Source organism: Megalops cyprinoides, chromosome 5 (assembly GCF_013368585.1).
Source record: "Megalops cyprinoides isolate fMegCyp1 chromosome 5, fMegCyp1.pri, whole genome shotgun sequence".
Lineage (NCBI taxonomy): Eukaryota > Metazoa > Chordata > Actinopteri > Elopiformes > Megalopidae > Megalops > Megalops cyprinoides.
The window spans coordinates 6,703,730-6,725,229 of record NC_050587.1 but is presented as its reverse complement, the minus strand read 5'-3'; the positions used below and the strand labels follow the sequence as shown (position 1 = coordinate 6,725,229).

The 21,500-nt window shown below is 43.1% G+C and overlaps 1 protein-coding gene across 1 annotated transcript in view; it reads right to left on the bottom strand.

Moving 5' to 3' along the window:
* arl15b (ADP-ribosylation factor-like 15b) overlaps nt 1–21,500 on the bottom strand; it is a 110,456-nt gene that overhangs the window by 67,626 nt on the left and 21,330 nt on the right. Inside the window, exons 2-3 of the mRNA XM_036529699.1 lie at nt 1,237–1,381; nt 535–594 (exon numbers count right to left, since the gene is read on the bottom strand). Coding sequence (XP_036385592.1) covers nt 535–594; nt 1,237–1,381 — 205 coding nt within the window. The remainder of the gene's footprint in view (nt 1–534; nt 595–1,236; nt 1,382–21,500) is intronic.

Below are 21,500 nucleotides of genomic sequence, written 5' to 3'. Positions count from 1 at the left end.
TGCTGAAACCCTTCTTGTGACTAAATGTAAATTGGTGTACAATTGTCCCTATAACAATGTTTTAGCCATCTCAACTTAAAACAGACACGGAACAGCATCTCTGGCATTCACTCAGAGACAGACTTTTTGTTAGACAAAATTGATTTGATCTGATGGCCTGATCCTACTTAATCCTCATAAATTTTATCAGAATGGAGTAAGAGAAGCAGGGCTGCACAGGTGAATCACACAGAGCTGGGAACCAAAGGGCTGCTTTGTATTGGGGGCATCAATAAGCAGATTAAAGCACCTCTAAGCCAAAGTGCCCAGCAAATTCCCTTTGGAGTTTTCAGGTGAGTAAAGTCCATCAAAAGTGCGGAGTCATTTCTCCATAGAATTACACTCAACAGATTCCATGTGAAAGATGAACAGCAGGGCCCACACACTAGAAACTCTTAGAGATGAATGAATGAGAGGTGGTTTACTATTAGAATGAAACTGCTGTCACTTTAGGTCACAATCAAAATCTTTATATATTCAATAAAGAAAGATTACCTCCAAGTTCCTTCACATTCAGGATGGCATTTTGGAATGGTACAGCTTTAATGCTAAAACCTGAAAGAAAAAACACATGTGATAATGTGGACATTTGATGAAATAATTTGATATATATGAGACTGAACAGAAGTGAACAGAAATGAACCTGAAAGACATAAAGCCTTAAAGGGGCCATCTGCAACTGCTGCATATCTGTCAGTTAACGTGAAGGCAAATCTATGTGGAGAGTCTGGATGACTACACTTTGGCGAAATGTCGGGCTGCCTCTGAAAGAATATTGTGTGAGTAATATGTGAATCATTGCTGAAAAGCAGGATGTACATCAGCTCTGACCACCTTTGAGCCAATACTATCCTACAATGTGGTCCCCTGACCCAGAAAGCTAAACACGTCTATAATCTTTTTTAATGTGATTACAAATGACAACATGGAAATTGAGAGAATAACTCTTTGGTGTGCTTGACAACAATGTGGTGATACAAAGCTTGTGTATTGCTGTTCCCTACCATGCTTATTCTTGTCTGTACTATTGCATTTTTCTGTAATAATGTAAAACAAGTTCAATGTCTTGTACTGAATTCCAATAACTTTATTTCAATGCTTTACTATGTACCACCCATGTTTATACATGCTTCCAATTATACATGCTATATTCTTATAATGCAAGTGTATTTGTTGCCTGCGTTAGACGGGCCTCACCTGTTGTGGGCACAATGTTGTCTGTGCCTTCGCTGCAGAGGCGGGAAAGGAGACTGGTTTTCCCAGCGCCAGTCAGGCCAATGCACACCACATCATATTCCGGTCTGGGCGGGGGCGGGCCTTTGCAGCACAGTGCTCTGAAACACTGACAGGATACAACAAGAGGCTACAATTGAAAACATGAAAACTGTGGGAAAAAATGCCACAGCGTTTTAAACAGAAGCCTGGGCTTTTTCTGTGTCATGTTGTCAGTCCTCTCATGACAGGTACAAACAGTGATCTGTCCCTTAATGAATCACAGTGTGTGGTGGGAGGCCTGGCGGGAGACAGTAAGGGACACACGCTGCATGGACTGTGAACAACAAGATCCTTCTTTTAGACCAGGATCCTTCTGCGTAATCCAGAGCTCACTGCCACCCTTTCCTGGCATCTCCAGAAAAACAGCAGCGCAGTGCTATACATCAGGGGCAGAAAGATTATTTTTCCACTGTCCTTTGTATAAGACCTTTGCAAACAAATGTGTAAAGCTATTGCAAGACTTAAAAGCCTAACTTAATTCAGTCAGCACCTTTTCCCTCTGTATTTGTCTCAGGTGTAGCATCATTCCATTGAAATGATTAAGATAGTGATGAATGAATGACCTGCTAAATGAAATGTATGAGTTTGTCTGTTCCATACATTCAGGAGCACACACCAGGTTACTGAATGAAACAATTACTCAGTGGGGTTTTCTTAAATGGGGTAAAGGCTCAGATGGGAAGTCCTATGTGTAAATCATTTGGGAGCTTTACTACTACCACTCACACCACCACTACGACTACTATTATCACTACTACCACTGCTGCTGCTGCTAACACTACCACTAGCAATACTACTAGTACTACTAACACCACCTGACACACAGCTGCATCACAAACAATCTCGTTGTCACCTCTCTACCCCCATCTGATCTGTCTGAAAATTCAAAAGTGCAAAACACATCAAAATAATAATAATAATAATGTTAAAAAACGGTCACAATATTTTATATATTTACTATAATTATTTATGAATGTGAATTAATTATGAATGTGCTTTTCCCTTTAAGGGTATGTAGGTTTGATTCTATGTGAAGCTGTTTACCTGCTTTATGTCTGAGCTGGTAACTGTAAAGCTGAGTAAGATATTCCACTGCCATGGAATCCAGAGGTTGGATAGCTGAGCCTGAAGTGATGCATGTATTCACAAAGATCTAGGGGCCAACGCCACCAAATTGAACAGCATTGAAAACAAGCCTATCAAAAATAAAGCAAAATCATGAAACTAAATGTTTGTCTACAGCAGTATAACAGTCACTTTGCCCACTTCTTGTGGAAATGTACTTTACTGATGAGCAATTCTGCATTGTACTTCCTGAAGAACAGTGCTAATTTCTGCATTTTATTATACCTCCTGAAGAACAGTGCTAATTTCTGCATTGTCTTACGTCTCCTGCAGAACAGTACTAATTTATGCATTGTATTATACCTCCTGAAGAACAGTGCTAATTTCTGCATTGTACTTTACTTCTTGAGGAACAGTGCTAATTTCTGTATTACTTCCCATATGTTTAGTTCATGACCCCACACCTCTGCCTGCTGATCCACAGTGAAACCCTAAAGGTCTCACAGGATCACCACAGCACCTGCTCCTGGTCTGTCACCCACTGAGGACAGCCCATGTCACCTGATTCTTTATCAGTCAGCAGTTGTATGTTGCTCAGAGGAGTCCCTGAGCTGGAGGTGCCAGAGTTCCCATGAAAACCCATTTACAGTGAAGAGGGGATGCAAATTTCACAACAGTTGCTGAAGGAGCGTCCGGCCACTGACCCTGTGGCCCTGGGTACACAGACTCCCTTTTGAGAGCAGACAACCTCTCCTTGGCTGGCTGACAAGGTGATTTACGAGGACGCTTGGTCAAAAGGCTCAAAGAGAAAAAGAAATATTTCCAGAGCCAAAGCGCTCAACCCAATGCTTTCAAGAATCTCAGTCACGGATCTGTGTCACTCAGGAAGAGGACATTACCCGGACAGTTCCTCAGACCTGTTCAACCCCCCATCACACTCCTTTTAACCCTTTAAGTGCATTTCCATAGGTGTCTATGGCAAAGGCAAGGATGTCAGAGGGTTTTCTTATTGTCTTGACTTTAACAATAGCTATACAGGGATATTCTCATTTTCTAAATTAAGCCTATGCTGAATGGTTTCTATGTTTTTTGACAAGGGATTAATACAGGCCAATCAGCTCATTAAAGAATAGTAATATATCCAGGGAAACTTTTTGACATGGTCATGTGAATTCTTTTAGTTGTAGGCACAATTTAAAAATAGCAACAATGGTCATCCTGATCCTCTTCCTTGATATATGCTGCAGGTAAAAATCTTGCCAAGTCCTCTCCATAAGAGTTGAGGGCACTCGATTCTTAATTGATTGATTGCTTCTTATTAGATTGGACGTGTTTTAATTGTGTTTCTGTAAAAGGCCCAGAGACATTACCTCACTGTTGTTTTGGTAGTTGTAAAAGCTGATTAGCTGGGTTTTATGTAAATGAAGAATACAAAAGTATAAATATTCCAGACTGATATTCCCAGTGACATTGCCATGCTGCATTCTAGATGAAATGTTACACTAAAAGGTGCACAAAAACAGCCCCCGTGGAGGCTCTTCGACTTCACAATTTAAAAAAGATGTCAAGACATCAAACATCTGATGTAATTAAGGGGCCTGGCAGTGGGCCAGTCCTGGCTTTATAAGCGGCCGCAGCAGGCTTTCTGCACAGCTGGGCCAAATCCACTCTGCAATAGCACAAGATTAAATCTCCACGCAAGTGTAACCTACATCAGACACTACAGCGCAGCACAAATAACTAAATACCCCATCCACTTCTCCCACTTACTCCCCAAACAGGTCTTTAGGGTGGGAGGAAAATCCCCTCAAAATCAAACATGCAAAAGAAACTGGACACACCAGGATTTTATCAGTCTATATAGTCATTATCAATGGGTATTGTAATCCTCAATGACAAATATCATGGCACAGTTCCAACTTTTAAGGCAACATTCTGATTCTTGGAGCAAGGTTTTACAACAGAGAAGACAGCATTAAATTTGGCCCTTTAGATGTGCCATACTCACTCAATGCTCAGTAATGTGAGGCATGCATCAATTATTAGATCTATTTTAAACACCAGCATGTGTTTTTAGAGCCAATAAATAATGTGGGAGTGAGAAGGGAAACACCACACGCCCAAAGTTCATGCTTTGTTCCTGCCTTCAATACTGCAGAGACACAAAAGCCATTATTTTTCACTGGGATTAAGATTTTTCAACTGGAATGTAAATTACTACTTTATTTCTTCATGAGGCTGCTAAGTAAACTAATAAGCACACACAAAAGTTCCACTGGGCATATGCACAGCTTGATTACCGGAAATGAAGTAGAGCAGTGCTTTAGTGGCACTCAACTCCATCCCAATTCTTAAAAATGGATACATTTTATAGTGACAAATACATGATCAATTAATTACTCCTTTAGGAGAGCATGTCTAGCATTAGTATTGCTGCTGTGGCACAGGCACAAATACCAAACATTGTTGTCATTAAATGGCTGGCTAATTCATCCAATATGGCTTCTAACAGTCTGATGCTGCAACACAGATGTGTACAGACTGAAGTGTGGGTGCTGACAGTGCATGGCCATGGAGAGCGGACCTGCTAGCTGCCTAATCAAAAACACTCTGTCAGATTCATCCTTCGCAATAACATATGTTTCAGCACAGCAGGTCCAACAAACAGTTACACAAACCACAATAACAAAGTCTCTTTTGCTTTGGCAAGTCTGGGCATAAAATCAGGTGGTGTGGAAGCGTGCAATAATGAAAAGAATAAAGGCCTGATTTGGTTGGTTCAGGGCTGTTGCACACAGACACCAAACCATATTGTTCTTCTGATTGCTTTCACCTGATACAAAGAAATATCAGAAAACACTCATTTCCTTGGTCTATTGCCTAACTTATGGAGTTGATAAAAAGCGTTACTGGTGCTCTTCAGCACCCTCAGTTGGGTTATCAGAGTTGGGGTGCAGAGTGGAATGCACCCCCTGGTCTGACACCATGCTAATGGAACAGGACAAGCTGAGCCTGATGCTCTCTCCCAGATCAACCAGACACCCAGCAGTTTCCTGCAGCCAGCACTTGTCTGAGAGCTCAATCATGACCTTTGAAATGACAGTTCTTTATATGGGAATCCAGCTGGAGGGGGAGTGCCACTGATATGTATGTAATACACACCGGTGAGAGACATAACACGGACTTGTCTTCACTGCTGCTATCGTGGGGATGGTGGTAGGAGGAATCCTTCATGTTCATTCATCTTTTCTGCTCATTTACCGCAGCTTTGCAGTGGTTCTGTTCAGTGGGGGTACAGGACAATAGGCCAGATACAGGTATGGTACAGTAGGCAGGTGGGGTAAAGGTATGGTACAGTAGGTGGGTTACGGTACAGGAGGCAGAGCATGGCACAGTAGGCAGGTGGGGTACAGTACAGGTGGCAGGGTATGGCACAGTAAGCAGGCGGGGTACAGTACAGGTGGCAGGGTATGGCACAGTAAGCAGGTGGGGTACAGTACAGGTGGCAGGGTATGGCACAGTAGGTAGGTGGGGTACAGTACAGGTGGCAGGGTATGGCACAGTAGGTAGGTGGGGTACAGCACAGGAAGCAGGGTATGACACAGTAGGCAGGTGGAATACAGTAAAGGAAGCAGGGTATTGCACAGTAGGCAGGTGGGGTACAGTACAGGAGGCAGGGTATGGCACAGTAGGCAGGTGGGGTACAGTACAGGAGGCAGGGTATTGCACAGTAGGTGGGTGGGGTACAGTACAGGTGGCAGGGTATGGCACAGTAGGTAGGTGGGGTACAGTACAGGTGGCAGGGTATTGCACAGTAGGCAGGTGGGGTACAGTACAGGTGGCAGGGTATGGCACAGTAGGTAGGTGGGGTACAGTACAGGTGGCAGGGTATGGCACAGTAGGTAGGTGGGGTACAGTACAGGAGGCAGGGTATGGCACAGTAGGAAGGTGGGGTACAGTACAGGTGGCAGGGTATGGCACAGTAGGTAGGTGGGGTACAGTACAGGTGGCAGGGTATGGCACAGTAGGTAGGTGGGGTACAGTACAGGAGGCAGGGTATGGCACAGTAGGAAGGTGGGGTACAGTACAGGTGGCAGGGTATGGCACAGTAGGTAGGTGGGGTACAGTACAGGAGGCAGGGTATTGCACAGTAGGTAGGTGGGGTACAGTACAGGAGGCAGGGTATTGCACAGTAGGTGGGTGGGGTACAGTACAGGTGGCAGGGTATGGCACAGTAGGTAGGTGGGGTACAGTACAGGAGGCAGGGTATTGCACAGTAGGTAGGTGGGGTACAGTACAGGAGGCAGGGTATTGCACAGTAGGTAGGTGGGGTACAGTACAGGTGGCAGGGTATGGCACAGTAGGTAGGTGGGGTACAGTACAGGAGGCAGGGTATTTTGCAGGAGGCAGACACGGCACAGCACTGAAAGGAGAAAGGCGATGGCTAACAGCCTCCGGGCTGTGCTGTCACCGCGCCAACCAGATGACTTCCTTCTTGAGGCGTAATCAATCCACAGAGAACACATATGTTAGCCCCCATCCTGTTTATGTTTTCATGCATTTCATAATTATACCTATAAACATTTACTCTTGCTTCTCTGAGAAAAAGAAACCACAATGAGGGTGTGAGCTGTGTGCCTGTTGCTACAGCTCATGTTGCTTGACAGCTTAAATAGATGATAAACTTCACAAAACAGATTTGACATCACACATAAGAGTGTATAATAACTAATGCCACTGTGTGATTAAACAGTATCTTTCCCGCACCCTTAAAAAATTAAATGACGCAGGTTAAGCTACAATTCCACACACTGAACAACTCAGGTATGACTGAAAATTGTACTTTTTACCTAGTATAATGTCTCTGTTATATAATTAGCTCCCCTCATTTTTATCCAGTATAATATAATTCATCCAATTCCACTAAAATAAGCTACTGGTTTTGAAGGGATGTTTTAATGTAATGTATTTACCAGCTATAAAGCATGTATTTTACACACACACACACGAAGGATAGTAAAGCTTGCTCTGCTTTCACAGACTAAAGACCACGCCCCTCTGCTTTCTCTGGGGTAGTCTGGTTCCTGAGTGACAGCATGCTGCCTGCACACAGACGCAGCAAAGCAGCAGACTGATGGGTGAGGCCACAGCACCACCTAGCTATCTGTCAGTCCATGTGAACAAAGCATAGCCGTAAGCAAGCAATGGCATTTCCCAACACATCTCTAGCTTCAGCTCAGCAAATATGTTAACACAGTAGCTGCCCGACTGATAAGGCCAATCATACGATAAACTAACTGACAGCTGAGCCCACTGGGAAAACTGCATGGCAAAGTGGCTGCTGGAGACACTTTGATTCCACCACACCCCAACATCAGTACACAGGACAGCCATTACCACCTTAAAGAAAAGTGAGATGAGCACAGCTGAAGATGGAGAGTTGCTATGCCTCTAGTTTCTATCTCATAGATACAAAGAAGGAGTTGGAAGATGCCAGCTTTTCCCCCCCCTTTCTTCCCCTAATGCAGAGACAGCAGACAACCGTCCACACTGTACTGAGACAGTGGGGCTCTCCCCACACCCCACAGCTCCAGGACTGCATGAAACAAGCCCAAAGCAAACAAACAGAAAAACAGACGCGTCTCATGTTCAGGTTTCTGGACTGGGCGGGGGACAGGGCGGGCGGTGGCAGAAGCAGCACGTTCTGCTTTATGAGCGGGACTAACGGACGATTGAGCGTGGGGTAGGCCCAGACAGTTCTGTTATTTAATACCCACTCCCTCCGCTCTCTTTCGCTGCACAGTAAGCAGCATCCAGCCTCCTGCCTAACATGGTCACTCTGACCCTCCGTCCCGGAGAGGTGAGATCAAAGACAGGGAGCAGCCTTGGAAAAACATTTGGACTGAGAATGGACGGGATGTCTGTCAAAAGGTGAATCCCACGGAGCGGTGGGCTGGATCGGGTTACCTCCGTATGTCCACATGAAAGAGCCCCACTAATCGGCATACACAGGCTTTCCCCCCACTGCCATTAACCCAAATGGAAGCTGACCCAGACAATGGGGTAGCAGTCCCCACTGTACTCCTCAACATGCTTTCCTCCACCAAAAACCTCACCACAGAGCAATGGGTCCCTTCCTGTCCTGTGAAACTCAGGGTTTGTCTTTCCCCTTTTTTGAGCAGGGGAATTTGCCCCTGCTGGATCCAGGAGCAGGAACAGGGCAGCATGCGGGGAGGTGATCTGGGTGTTAGAGGGGGGCGGGGCAGTAAATCTTGTTGTCACTGACAGGAAGGCTGTTGTGAACCATTACCATAAATCTGACAAACGCTAATTTGATGGGAGGCTGTATCTGTCTGGTCCGAGGCCAGTCTAGACAGTCTATTGAGAAATCCTACAGCGGGACTGTTTGTTCCCAGTAACACCATCTGGATATGGCAATAAGAGGCAACCGGCACAGTTCACACACGGATCAAAGTGGGCGATTTCCATCGCCATTGTGGAGTGTGTGTGCCTACCCCCTCCATTCGCACACGGTCTTACAAAATGTTTTCAAGAAATTCAAAGGAAGCCGCTTAATGAAGCACACAGCATAGCGTGAAACATAAGGCAAAAGCTCAGATGCCAGCGTCAGATCGGAGCCAGCTCCAGCTCACAGACAAGCGTACAGGAAAAGTAGACTGGGCCCAATGCACCCACTATGAACAGGCAGAACAGGTCCTGAAGTGAGGCCCTGCTCTCCAGAGCGGGTTCATGCAAGGAGAGTCGGGGACGGATCCAAATAGTCTCTGCGTCACTGATAAGGACACTGTTCAAGAACAGGGGCCGAGGGGCCCGGCTACACCCACTCTTCCCCAGTCTTTACAAATGCTTCCTGCACACCAAAATATCCAGTCCGCTGCACTGTTTCAGGACTATTAATCCCTCGTGCCTCACAAGGCTGGTAAACACTAGCCTGTTACACAACACTGACACATTAGCTATCATGATGCCCACTACTGGAATCTAAAACACAACACTTTACCTCGTGACAGGGGTAAGAATAAAACAAGAGCAAAGCCTTTCTGGAAGTTCCTCTTGACTTTTAGGCTGGAATGTGTGCAAAACTGGAAAACAAAATGGAGCAAAGAGACACAGAAAGAGAAGACGTATGATCCCAACAGCAGGTCCTGAAGGCGGTACTGTCTCACAAGAGTACACTGGGGGGGTAAGTGGGGCCTGTGTAGCTAAAGCATCCTCAAACAAAGAGTAAACATCTATCTGTCTGAGGTCTCTGCCGGAACCAATTTGAATTTCATGACGATTATTAAAAATGTAGTCATTAAAGGGAGAGAGCAGGCAGGAAGCACGCCAGGAGAGAGCTCGCCCACAGGAATGTTTTCACGCCTTCCCTTCTTTAATCTGCCATTGGAGAAGGCAGCTCACTGCATTGGTACACAAGGAGGGCATCCTCTTAACCATTACTACCCATTGGGAGGGAAAGGGGGGGAGGGGGCCATGCATTTGTGAAGCATTTAGGAATATAAATCTTGTAATTGGGAAGGGTGATTAGCCTGAATGTATTAGCATAACGCGGCGAAACCTTTAGTTTTCCAACACAATATAGGCGAAAAGATGTTTTCCGCACTGAGATAGAGGATCAAAGCCGGAGGGGCCCCCTTTTGAAGCCCCCTGACATACAAATGTGAGGGCTGAGGGGGAAGAGCCCCAGCTCAGAGACATGGGGGGCTCAGACCCCTACATCAGCTATCATACATTTTTATGCAGCATCTATTTATCAGAGATGGCTCTAATTTTTAATAAAAACAAATCTCTGGGCCCCTCTACCCCCACCAAGTGTGGGAAAGTTTCTAAGATAAACACATTTCCATCAAACGCAAAGGCCACGCTCTGACAACCATTTACTGCCCCATTGTTACAAAAAGATGGGGACTGACTCAAAAATAAATCAGTTTTTAAATTTTGCGCCGCAACCACGAATCAGGTTGACATGGCGGAATGCATTTCATTCCTTCAAACTCTTTTTATGCAAATCGATCCAAGCAAACTGCAGGAGTTGAGACCTTTGATTTGTTAATGGTCAGGATTCCTTGTGTTACACCAAGCAAACAGGTTACCAAGTGCATTCATTTTACTAACAACTGCTGTAATATGCATACAATGTATTAAGTCAAGTGTGGGGGAAAAATAGTTTGTGGAACTTTGTGATGAACAACTAGCCAATAATACAGAGGGATACACTAATTTGAAGCCCTCAAAGGGCTAGGATTTTTTTTTTTGTTTTACAAATCTCCTCATGCCTTTAATCTTTTAAGACTTGGAAGTGAAAGGATGTTAAACACATTAATAAGAGTAGGTGAGTGCCATTCACACCAAGGAAGAGGAAAACCTCTTTTTCCCAAGCATGACTACAGTCCTAACTTTTGGGAATTATGAAGACAGACATTCAGCCACAAAGTGCCAGAATGTAAGGAATCAGTCCCACCTTAAAATTTGCAGTGTTTACTCACTTGCCTATCATTCATAAACTTTGCCATTATCAGACCAAAAAAAAAAAACCTGAATTCACAAGACAGTATCAAATACAACGGAAAGATGTGCTTGTACAACCAATTACATTTCTTGACCATGCAAATACTTGTATACAAACAGAAAAGTTTCCAGTAGAACAAAAGATATCATTTGAAGTAAACATCTGAAATCCCAATTTAGAATGGGATTTCAACACTATTCTTTATGACTGGACTTACCCCTGTATATGAAACAGAAATACAAAAAAACAAAGACAGAAAAAGTGAACACAAAGGGTAAGGGGACAACTGCAGTGGGAAACACTGGTTGTGTAAGCGCAGGTACTAGGAAATGACCTTCTGAGATAATACAGCAGCAACATGAATGACATTTTACACCTAACATACAGTACCTGGCTTGCCTGAATGTGATAATAACAGAGCTCAAATCATACCCAGCTTAGATTCACTTTAACAACTGTGAAACATTGAAAATATTTGTTTTGAATCTGGAGTGACTCCAAATGGAAAGTCCTCTAATCTGCATTCTCTCAAAGTCAAGAAATGGGAGCCTAATCGCATTACAGTCTGGATTTCATCTGTCTATTGTATTTCAGCCACAGGGATCATAAATAAACCTCCACTTTGAGATTCAACTGCAACACAAAAACAAAGCGTTGGTGGTCACATCTGAACTTGCTGAACTGCCCATAAAGCTGAACCACAAATTTTAAAAAATTTTTAAAAAAAGAGACAAAAATGGTTAATTAAATAAATAATAAAATAAAAAAATAAATAACAATTTCCCCCATTTGCCAGAATATACAGATCAATTTTCACATACAAGCATACAGATCCCACTGTTCGCAACTACAAGAAAAATGACTGTCTGCTACTTGGAGACTAGCCGATAAGACCACAACCTCATTCAGAGACCTTTATTCTGGAAAAATGACCAAAGGATTATACATAGAAAATCCACTGAAGTCTATTTTCACAAGTAGAAACTGTGAGCAGCTCTGATATTGTTTCTAGTATCATCCATGTCATTCACTTTGTCATTCAGTGCCCTCATCATTCAACACTGGTATTCCTGCCCTCCCGCCAAATAAGTCATCCAGTAGGTTTCTGACAAATTAGAGGAGGTACTGTATGTCAGAGAACCTGATACTGGATCAGCAACACTGCTGCGGGACTAGGCCAAGTGAAGAAGTAGTAAGTGTTCATGCACATGCAGGTAAATGATGAGGCTCTGCAGCCCAAATGTTTCCAGTGAGGAGGCAGACAGTATCCATGCATTTTCAGTGGACTGCAACATGGTGTCCCCACAGTAGGAGACAGTGCACATTTCTGGGGTGTCCAGTTCTTCCTGTTCTCATAGCTTAGCAGCTGCCCACAGGCTGAGAGAATGCTGTCTGGAAGGACCAAAATACAGCAGCTGAAGAAGACTACAAGCAAGCATGGGAAATCAGCCTCCTCTAAACTGCCCTCTAAAAATCATATCCATCTTTGGTTTGTGTTTGTTTCAACTTGACACAGCACACTACAGTTCATTTATTGTTTTTTCAGACTTTGTGCAAATATGATAGCTACACCCTTTCAATCAATGTTCACAGCCAGTATTCACTGAACAACTGCAGCCCTAAGCGTCACTGACACAGTCCTGGGATTCCAGTAGTGCAGAATAAACCCATTTACTTCATAAACAGCAAGCATACATTCAATCACACATCTGGCAGTGTGTGTGTGTGTGTGTGTATTAGCTGCTAATAACAATAAGCTGGGGAGTGCCTGCTCCATACAACTGTGTTCACGCACAATAGCATTCCTCTGTGGTGTGCAGCCCGTACAGGTGTTCTGATCTGAGGGATTAGCACAATGGAAAGGGTTCCGGCCCAGTTCTCACCCTGACACTCCTTAGAAACGGTCATGTTTCACAGACACCCTGCAGCCACTCAGCCTCATGGAAGTTTCAATAGAAACAAACATCATCAGGCCCTTTGACATCACAATTAGACATAGCAATTCAAAACTCCACCTCATGCAATCTTCACTATTAATTTTAAGGTGTCTTAAGTTTTCTTCTGATTCAGATACCTGTCATTGAGAACTAGGGTTTCATTTCTGGGGGTGGGTGGTTCAGTGTTTTCATTTTGAGTATCATTATATTCATTCCAGCTTTGATGGAAGACTGTTTCAGAAACTTTCTATTGTTTGAGATTTTATTCTTTATCCAAACTCTTAGATGACCACAAACAATGAGTAATATAAACTGAGCAAGGAACTATGCTTGCCTGTCTCTGTTGGAAGAAACATGCAGACTCTGAGGTGAAACAGACATTGCTTGCACCACCAAAATTTTCCATGGGTTTAATTTTCACATAAAACCACCTTAGGTATCATTTAAGTATAATTACAATGTTGACCGTGGGTAGATGTAAGACTGCAAATTAACAGATTGCATTTTAATCTTCACAAGAGAGCGCCGTTTTTGTTTACAGCATTTCTTCCAAAGGGGTGGCATTTCAACTGTACTGCCATTAACAATTAACTATGCAAATGCCCATAACCCTTCATGTGTCTGAGGGTTCCGGACCTTGTTCTTTTCCCTACAATGTCACCCGACACAACTTCCCCTCTGACACTGTACTCTGAAATATTTAGCATATTTTCTTTTACATTTCCTCCACACTGAGTCCAGTTCCTGTCTAAAATAAAAAGGAGGGCTCTTTGAGGGTTGGTCAATAATGGAGACTATTGTGGCCTCCATCCCTCAGTTGCTTTTGCATCAAAGAGGCTCCGGAGTTCTTGCTGGGTGCAGCTGAAAGGCGCCCAAGTCCAGCCCCATCAGAGAGCGCCATGTGGGTGAGGGGGTGGGGCCCATCACCACTCTGCACCAAACAGTCAATTAGGCAAAAATGCATGACAAAGAATTCCAACATTGTTTCAGTTAACAGTAATGATGGCCCAAGAACTCACCCTCCACCCCATTTCACCAGCCTTCACTACACTACATCGGTCAGCACTCCAACACTTGTGAGCTTGAAAAGCAGTGAGCATGTGTGGTTACTAATGAAGAAGCTTCCATGTGTATGTTGTGTGAGCGAGGAAGCCCAGACAGTGCCCGTGGGAGAAAGTCTTCCTTCCCTGCAGGACTTTGCAGGCCTTTCCACAGCCATGTCTGCCCCCATTTGCAGTCTCCTCTGCATTAGCCATGGCTCAACTATGCCTGCCCTCTGAAGACTGAAGCCCCTGTCACTGCATAAGGGAAATACTGGCCCTCCATGTAAAATGGCTGTCTTCAGAGCAGTGCATTCCATTTCATCCCTTGTGTTTGTCATTTTTTCCTCCCACAATTCTTTCAGAGATAGCAACATCTAAAAACTTATGTAAAGGCATATTTGAAACACACTGAGGCCCCTGAGGCCAAGCCCAACTATCTTCAGTTAAGTTCTTCAACCTTTTCAGTTAAGTGCTAGTGTGAATCACTGAGGCTGGCAGAACACATATGTCAATAGCAAACAGTCGCCAACTCACATCAGCTGCTGATTGGCTAATACTGGTACGCGCATGAGCTTTTTTCTAAGTAGTGTGGAACATCTACTAATAACAGTTACATGGCGTACCTCACACCATAAAACACAATACCTTTTTAATGAGAGTACTATATTAAGTGTTTCAACTTAACAAGAAAACATGAAATGTCCTTTGAAAACAGGAAGCAGCGGTGACAGAACAGAAGGAGCAAACATGAGCCTAGACATCTAATGTATGGAGAGGCACTGCCACCTGTTGGTTACTTGAATAAAACACAATGGGTGGCTAAGATTCACATTTAACTAGTTTTCCATTGTGCTGGTTATTTGTTGTGGTCTTAGCTTACACTGTAAAGGTCAGCTATTATCAACTTTGAGCCAATTCTAGTAAGCCCTCAGTCCTAATCTTGAACATTTGGCTGTGAGACCAAATATCTAATGGAAAATTACAGTTGGTAAACCAGCTGAAGTAACCATGTTGAGAAATTGAGTGGTGAGGGAAATGATCCAGACATCCACAGTATAGCACAGAAATGAAAATGTCAAACCAAAGATGAGACAAAAACTTAAGATGTGGCATGAATGCTACAAAGAGGTTCAATAAGAAACTAGTTACGGGTAAGAAACATTTACACACTCAAACAGAGGAGGCAACTGTCAACTCTTTGGCAAAAGTTTATCAATAATCCAGCAACAAAACATTCTTCACTAAATCAGCCAATGAACATTTGGTATGAGATGGTAAACAGGTGTGTTCAAATATCATAAGGATTTTATAGGGCTGCATTCCCAGTTGAAAAGGAAGAAGAGATTTTATGGCATAAATAAGGGGAAATTAATGGATCATTTGCAGATGGGGCTTATTGGGACACTAGTAAATATTTCAGATGTTGAGTTGTATGCAGTTGTCCTTAGAAAACTTCATCTTACAACTTGTCTTTGTTTCACAAAAATTAAAATAATCAATCCTTGGTCATGTCTAAAAATGCAGACTATACAATTGTAGAAACGCATCAATCAGAAACAAGGACTTCAATATGCAAATGTGACAACTAATCTTCATGCTTTGCACTGGCCTGTAATAGGTGTCATTTGTAATAGGTGTAATAGGTGTTTGTAATAGGTGTCTTTTTTTGTTTACAGTGCGGGTACACCATCAGCTGATGCACCAACATCTTGTTGACTAACAGTACATATTTCTGCATGATTTAATTAACCCTCAACAACTCTACATCCTGTATTCAACCACTTCATCTGGTTTTTCTTTTGTACAGGCCCCTGTCACCATTCACTGAGCATTCAAGTAACGGAAACACTCATTCACTTATATGTGTTTTTTGGGACTCCTGAGTGACTGAGTCAATGAGATGCACTTGAGACCTACAGCTAGGAGTTTGACTGAGAGCTGTGACTTTTATTGTAAAAAAAAATTAGCCCCCGTTTGGCTCAGTCTGTGAAGCACTTGCCTTGAGCGCAGGCTGAGCCTGGGGCCAAAACCTGCCATGTCATTTACCATCAATGACTGGAAGCCCAAGCCCCGCACCAGAACTCATTGGCTTTGCTCAACCAAGGATAGGGGTGAGTCGGCTGGCCAGGATTTCCTCATTTCGGCACCCTCTGGCCCAACTCAACTGACGTCAATGGAGTAGCACCTATTCTCCAATGAGCCTCCAATCCATGGTGGTGCGTAGTCCCTGACTGTATCAGAAGAACCTCCTCATCTTGTTTCAATGCTCCTGCACACGGACAGAAGGTTCTTGCAGTGACTAATGTAAAACTAGCAATTCAACAAACACTATTTTAACCTCATATGTCATAGGATAAAAGCTGTGTTTTAGTGAATATCAATAGAGTGATCAAGCACAGAACATGCATATTACTTTCTGTTAATCTTACATATTACAATCAAATGAAAGTTATAATGAAAACTAGCACCACACTGCTTTCATAGAGCAACACTTGTGAAAAACACATTCTGGAAATGACACATCAGGTTGCAATTCAAACCTTGCTGCACACTTAATTTCTCATGGCAAATTCCGGCGATTCAGTGATCAATTTAGGTGATTCTGTGAACACTGGTATAAAACATGGCAGCGGTCACTTCATCTGACTAACACTAGATGGTAGCAGAAGACTCGTTTTTGTCTCCTTGCAATATCTCAAAAAAGAAATGTAAAATCTCCATGACAATTACACACAGCATGTCTGTAGTGATGTATCGGGTGGCAGAGACCTGTTATATGATTAGAATCAGCACTGACAGAACTAATACCAATCACACAGTTTCTTTGTCATTGTTAAAGCTACAATCACAGGTGCCCAAGAGCTAAGAACCTAGTGGCAGGACCCTGTTTGGCTTATGTAAAAGGATGAATGCATAACACCATCATCCACACAACTCCATTGTATCAGTGTAATCATTGTATCTAGTGCCAGTCACTTTCTACATGTCCACCCCACCACCACAGATGGATGAGGTGAAGGAAACCACTGGGGACCCTGGGGAGAGCAGAGTCTCAGACAGTGACCTCCCTGATACACATAAACATGCAATCATGCACTCCTAATTTGAATTTTAACAGTTAGTCAGCATAAACACATATACAGATCTGATTTTTTTTAAATAAAAAAAATTAAGCCTACATACTAAGTTATTTTTAGTCAATACATTTGTACTGTGCGGGTACTGAATGTTTCTTGATAGACTATGGGCCAAATGTATTTACACACTGAGCTTGAATGCCCAGTTGAAACCAGTCAGGTACAACAAAACAAACTGATTCATTTAATTTTCTTACAAGGCTGACAGCACTTTTAGTGGTATCAAAGTTAGTCAAAAACAATATTTGAAAATCTGAAACTGACAATAAAGATATAACCAATACGACAAATTCAAGTGCAAACTGAAAACTTAATTTTAAATGTGACATTGCTAACAAGTGCCAGTGTGTCAAAGTTTGATGCAAAGCCCTTACGAAACAAAGGGACAGCAGCTCAGAACAGAAGAAAGACAAAGAAGACTGAATGACTTGCATGCACTTGAGTGGATGAACGTTCAGGTTCTAAGGGAGGGAAATATTTGCAAGAGAGAAGGAAATCCCTGTTTGTGACTGTGCTTCCATGCCACCAGATAAGAGCGAATCACATTGGCAATCTGGTACAGGAGCATTTGAAATGGCACACAAAGGTTCCATAGACACTTCAGAAATACACATGCTTCATATCGCTCATGAAAAAAAACCTTAAGAATCGCAAACTGTATTTCCTTCTCCCCTAAATAATCCAACAATGAGGCCAGAATTCTTTCACTTCCACTGTGAAAACACAGAATCTTACATGGGTCACAGCACAAAAGCAGGTATATATTTACTTAAAATATATGCTGAATTTAACACTTGCATGCATTTTAAACTATTACCTTCAACACCAACAAAAATTTGAAAAGACTTTTGCTTCTGTCTGGAGTTACATTTTTACACAATACAATTCATAAGCAATCTTTGCTTCATATGTTATTTAAAAGAGGTATCACATCACACAAAACAAATTTGCAATACTGCCAAACTCATGCTGAAGTTTATCAATGTTTTCAGAGCACTGTATTGTACCTAACATGTATGGACTATCTTGAATTTATGTTATGGGGAGTGATGATTCAAACTCACATGTCACAGTCACCAACACTAATGGACTTTGGTCCTCATTAAAGATTGACACACATGTGCCCTTCAGAATGCAACACTCCACTCTCACTCCACTCCATCACTCCATGGGGCAAAACGTCTATGCAGGAATTATGCAACAAGCAGACATCTAAGCATAGATAATGCTGAAGTGATACAATGCTTTAGGCTCCACATGTACAAAGATCACAGTTTTAACACCTGTTCACAAATGTTGATAACATTCCATATCTCACAAGTTGAGTACAGCCTATTCTCTATGGGACCTCTTAATGAACTCATTACTATCAAGGACCATTTGAGAGGATATGGTTATAATGGAAAATCGCCACCCAACATTGTGAGCGTGATCCTAGGTGAAGGCCACGAGGACTCGTTTACCAGCTGGACATGGTAAAAAACAGGAAACAGATGTGTTGTGATGGACGGCACACGGGGAAATTTCAAAGGGTACCAACCAGCGTGCCAATGGAGGAAGCTGAAACCTGGTCTCCCTGAAGTGCAAACTCCCTAAACCACTCAATTCTGGGATATCCCATGGTGGGACAGCACAGCTGACATGCATTTAATATCAAGCCTCCACAGAAAACATCTAAAGTACAATTACAAGTATTTTGGTTACTGTGTAATTTTACTTTCTCAACAGAAACTGCCATAATATTCCTCTCTCAAAAAAGACGATTCTCACTGTCACTATACCCAGGTTCTTCAAAAAAGCGGATGACTGAGCTCTAACTGAACCAACAAAGAAGGCAGGAGAGCTTGTCCTAGCGATCAACAGGAGTGCAGTAGTAGACCAGCAGGAGAGCAAGAGGAGAACTCGTCCTGGAGAGCAGCACAAGAGCATGAGGAGAGCTCATTCTGGAGAGCAGCAGGAGAGCTTGTCCTGGGGATCAACAGGAGAGCAGCAGGAGGGCTCATCCTGGAGAGCTTGTTCAAGAGAGCACATCCACGAGAGCACCAGGAGAGCAGAGGGGGTCTGCAAGAGAGACTGTCCTGGAGAGCTGCAGAACCTGGACCTTTCAGACAGGACCTGAGCAGCCATATTACAGGACGTGCCATAACTAGATTTATGTACAAAATAAGCTGCGTTGAACAGGTAGCCTATTTATTGATAAAATGATTGGATCAACGACTGACACCAAATCCATCAGGTTTATAAAGATTTCAGTCAAAATATGAAGCCTCTGATTTCTCTGCAAGCAATTCTGGCCTCCAAAGTGCAATCTCCTCTCTTCTATGCTCAAGCAAGCTGATACTTTCATGAACAGGCACTCATGATTAAAAACCTCATTAGACTTGCCATCAAAAGGAAAAACTGGGATTAGAATGAACATTCTCTGGGGTGAACGCTGCCTGAATGTCACGCATCACTGGGTAAGACCTGTGATGGACGCCAGGTGAAAGTGGGTTGTGGTAGCATGACTGCTGGTCTGCGGAGGCAGGAGGGCTGATGCTTATGAGCTGTGGTGTCGGTTGCTGATGAAACGTCAGAGGAGTTTGATCCTTTCGTTGTAGATTGAGTGCCCCCCTCCCGCTGACTGTCAGCTCCCAGTTTATTAATACTCCACACTATGACAGTAAACAGATTAGAGAGCATTTTAGCCCCAACCCCCAGTGGTGTTTCTCAGTATGGGTTACTCTATGACAGGACGTGCCCCAGACCGAGGATGTGGTTCAGCAGGGCAGGAAACAGGGGCGTCTGCCATGCTGGAGCGCTGAGCCCAGAAGTCCTCGGCAACCCCCTACTAACCTACCTGGAAATGCCCAGCCCAGCCCACTGCAACACTGCTACACTCAAGACTAACACATATGCCCAGGCCACTGCCACACTGCTACACCCAAAACTAACACATATGCCCAGCCCACTGCCACACTGGCAGGGTGAACCCATCAACTTAAAATCCAATGCAACTTATTGCATTTTTTATATTTGCAAAACTGTCTTAGCTGGAGCAGGTACCACTGCTAGAATCATTTAAGTGATTATAAGATGTTAAATATGACAGAGACCAATTTTATCTGGAGCGATTGTAAATGAAGTGCTTTATTAAGCATACAAAAGCTGAGTTCTATCCAGGACTTGAACCCTCTGTGATAATTCATTCATAATGGTTAATAGACTGAGCACTGATAGATTAGCACTGATCAGGTGTACCTGAGCCTACCCAAATGTCCCTAAGCGCGGATGAAACATCAGGTTAACATGGATTTTGGAGGTTAATGACTGCACATCAGTAAACAGTTCACACATTTTCCACCATCATATTCCACATTTGTAACGGCACAAATAGGAGTTAAAAAGTAAAAAATCTCTCATTTTCTCTTCTCGATGGTGCAGTGCTTGGGGATTTGCCATCCCACGCAGAATTAAAGCATCTGGAGGATAAGCATTTTCCAGTTGCCAAAGCCACAGCTAGGCTTAACGTAAACATGGCCCCAACGAGTCCATGCTGTTGTCCCACAAAAGCTTTTTAATCATAAGCCTTCATCCTTTTCTCCTCTTTGCATTAAAACAGAGATTCTATCTGCACATTTCTTATTAAGTCAACCAAATTCAACAAGATAGAGCAAAAGAAAAAAGAGGATACAGCAGTTTGTTTTACTGCCTCAATGACAGGAAAACCATCGGCTTAGAAATGAACCTAGGACATATTTGTGCAAACATCGAATTAAAAAAAAAAATTACATCCGACACCAAATGGACAGATGTAATGTTTAACATTACATGTGTCCATTTGGTGTCAGATGCGCAGCCATACGGTGAATAGCACTCAGAGGGACCCAAAAGATCTAGTAGTCATTTAAGTTGCATGCGAACAGCATGCAGGGGCACCACTGTTATTTCCTTATTTGAGTCATGGCTGGAAACATGGTATTTGTGTATTCATATCTGGTGCATAACATGGTGAGCAGTTTATCTAAAACAGCAGAAGCCTCCACTCTAATAGAAAGCCCCATGTATAGCTTAACAATTAACCATTTAGCTTAACAATGATAACAATTGATGTCCAGCTAAATCTAGTCCACAAACACATTGTAAGAACACAATAGCATGAGCTCACTTTCTCAAATGCTCCAAAGTAAGTCTTTCTTACAGGAAATTGTTCTTTGTTTCCCAAACAAATCATGGATTCCCACCCAGCGTCAAAGTTAGCAGGCTGCTGCAAAGCACACTGTTGTGAACAGCATCCTGTTCAGCCCTTGGGAAGTTCCAGTCCCAGCAGACTCCTTGTGCAGGTTGGTATGTGGCACCAGCAGGATTATTGGGAACTGTGGGATATATGCCCTGGGATGGAGGCAGAGCCTGCTCACATCCTGCCATTCAAAGAACGGAAGTGTATCAGCTTCAGCACCCAGCAGCACTACTCCAATGTCCCCTCCATCAAACA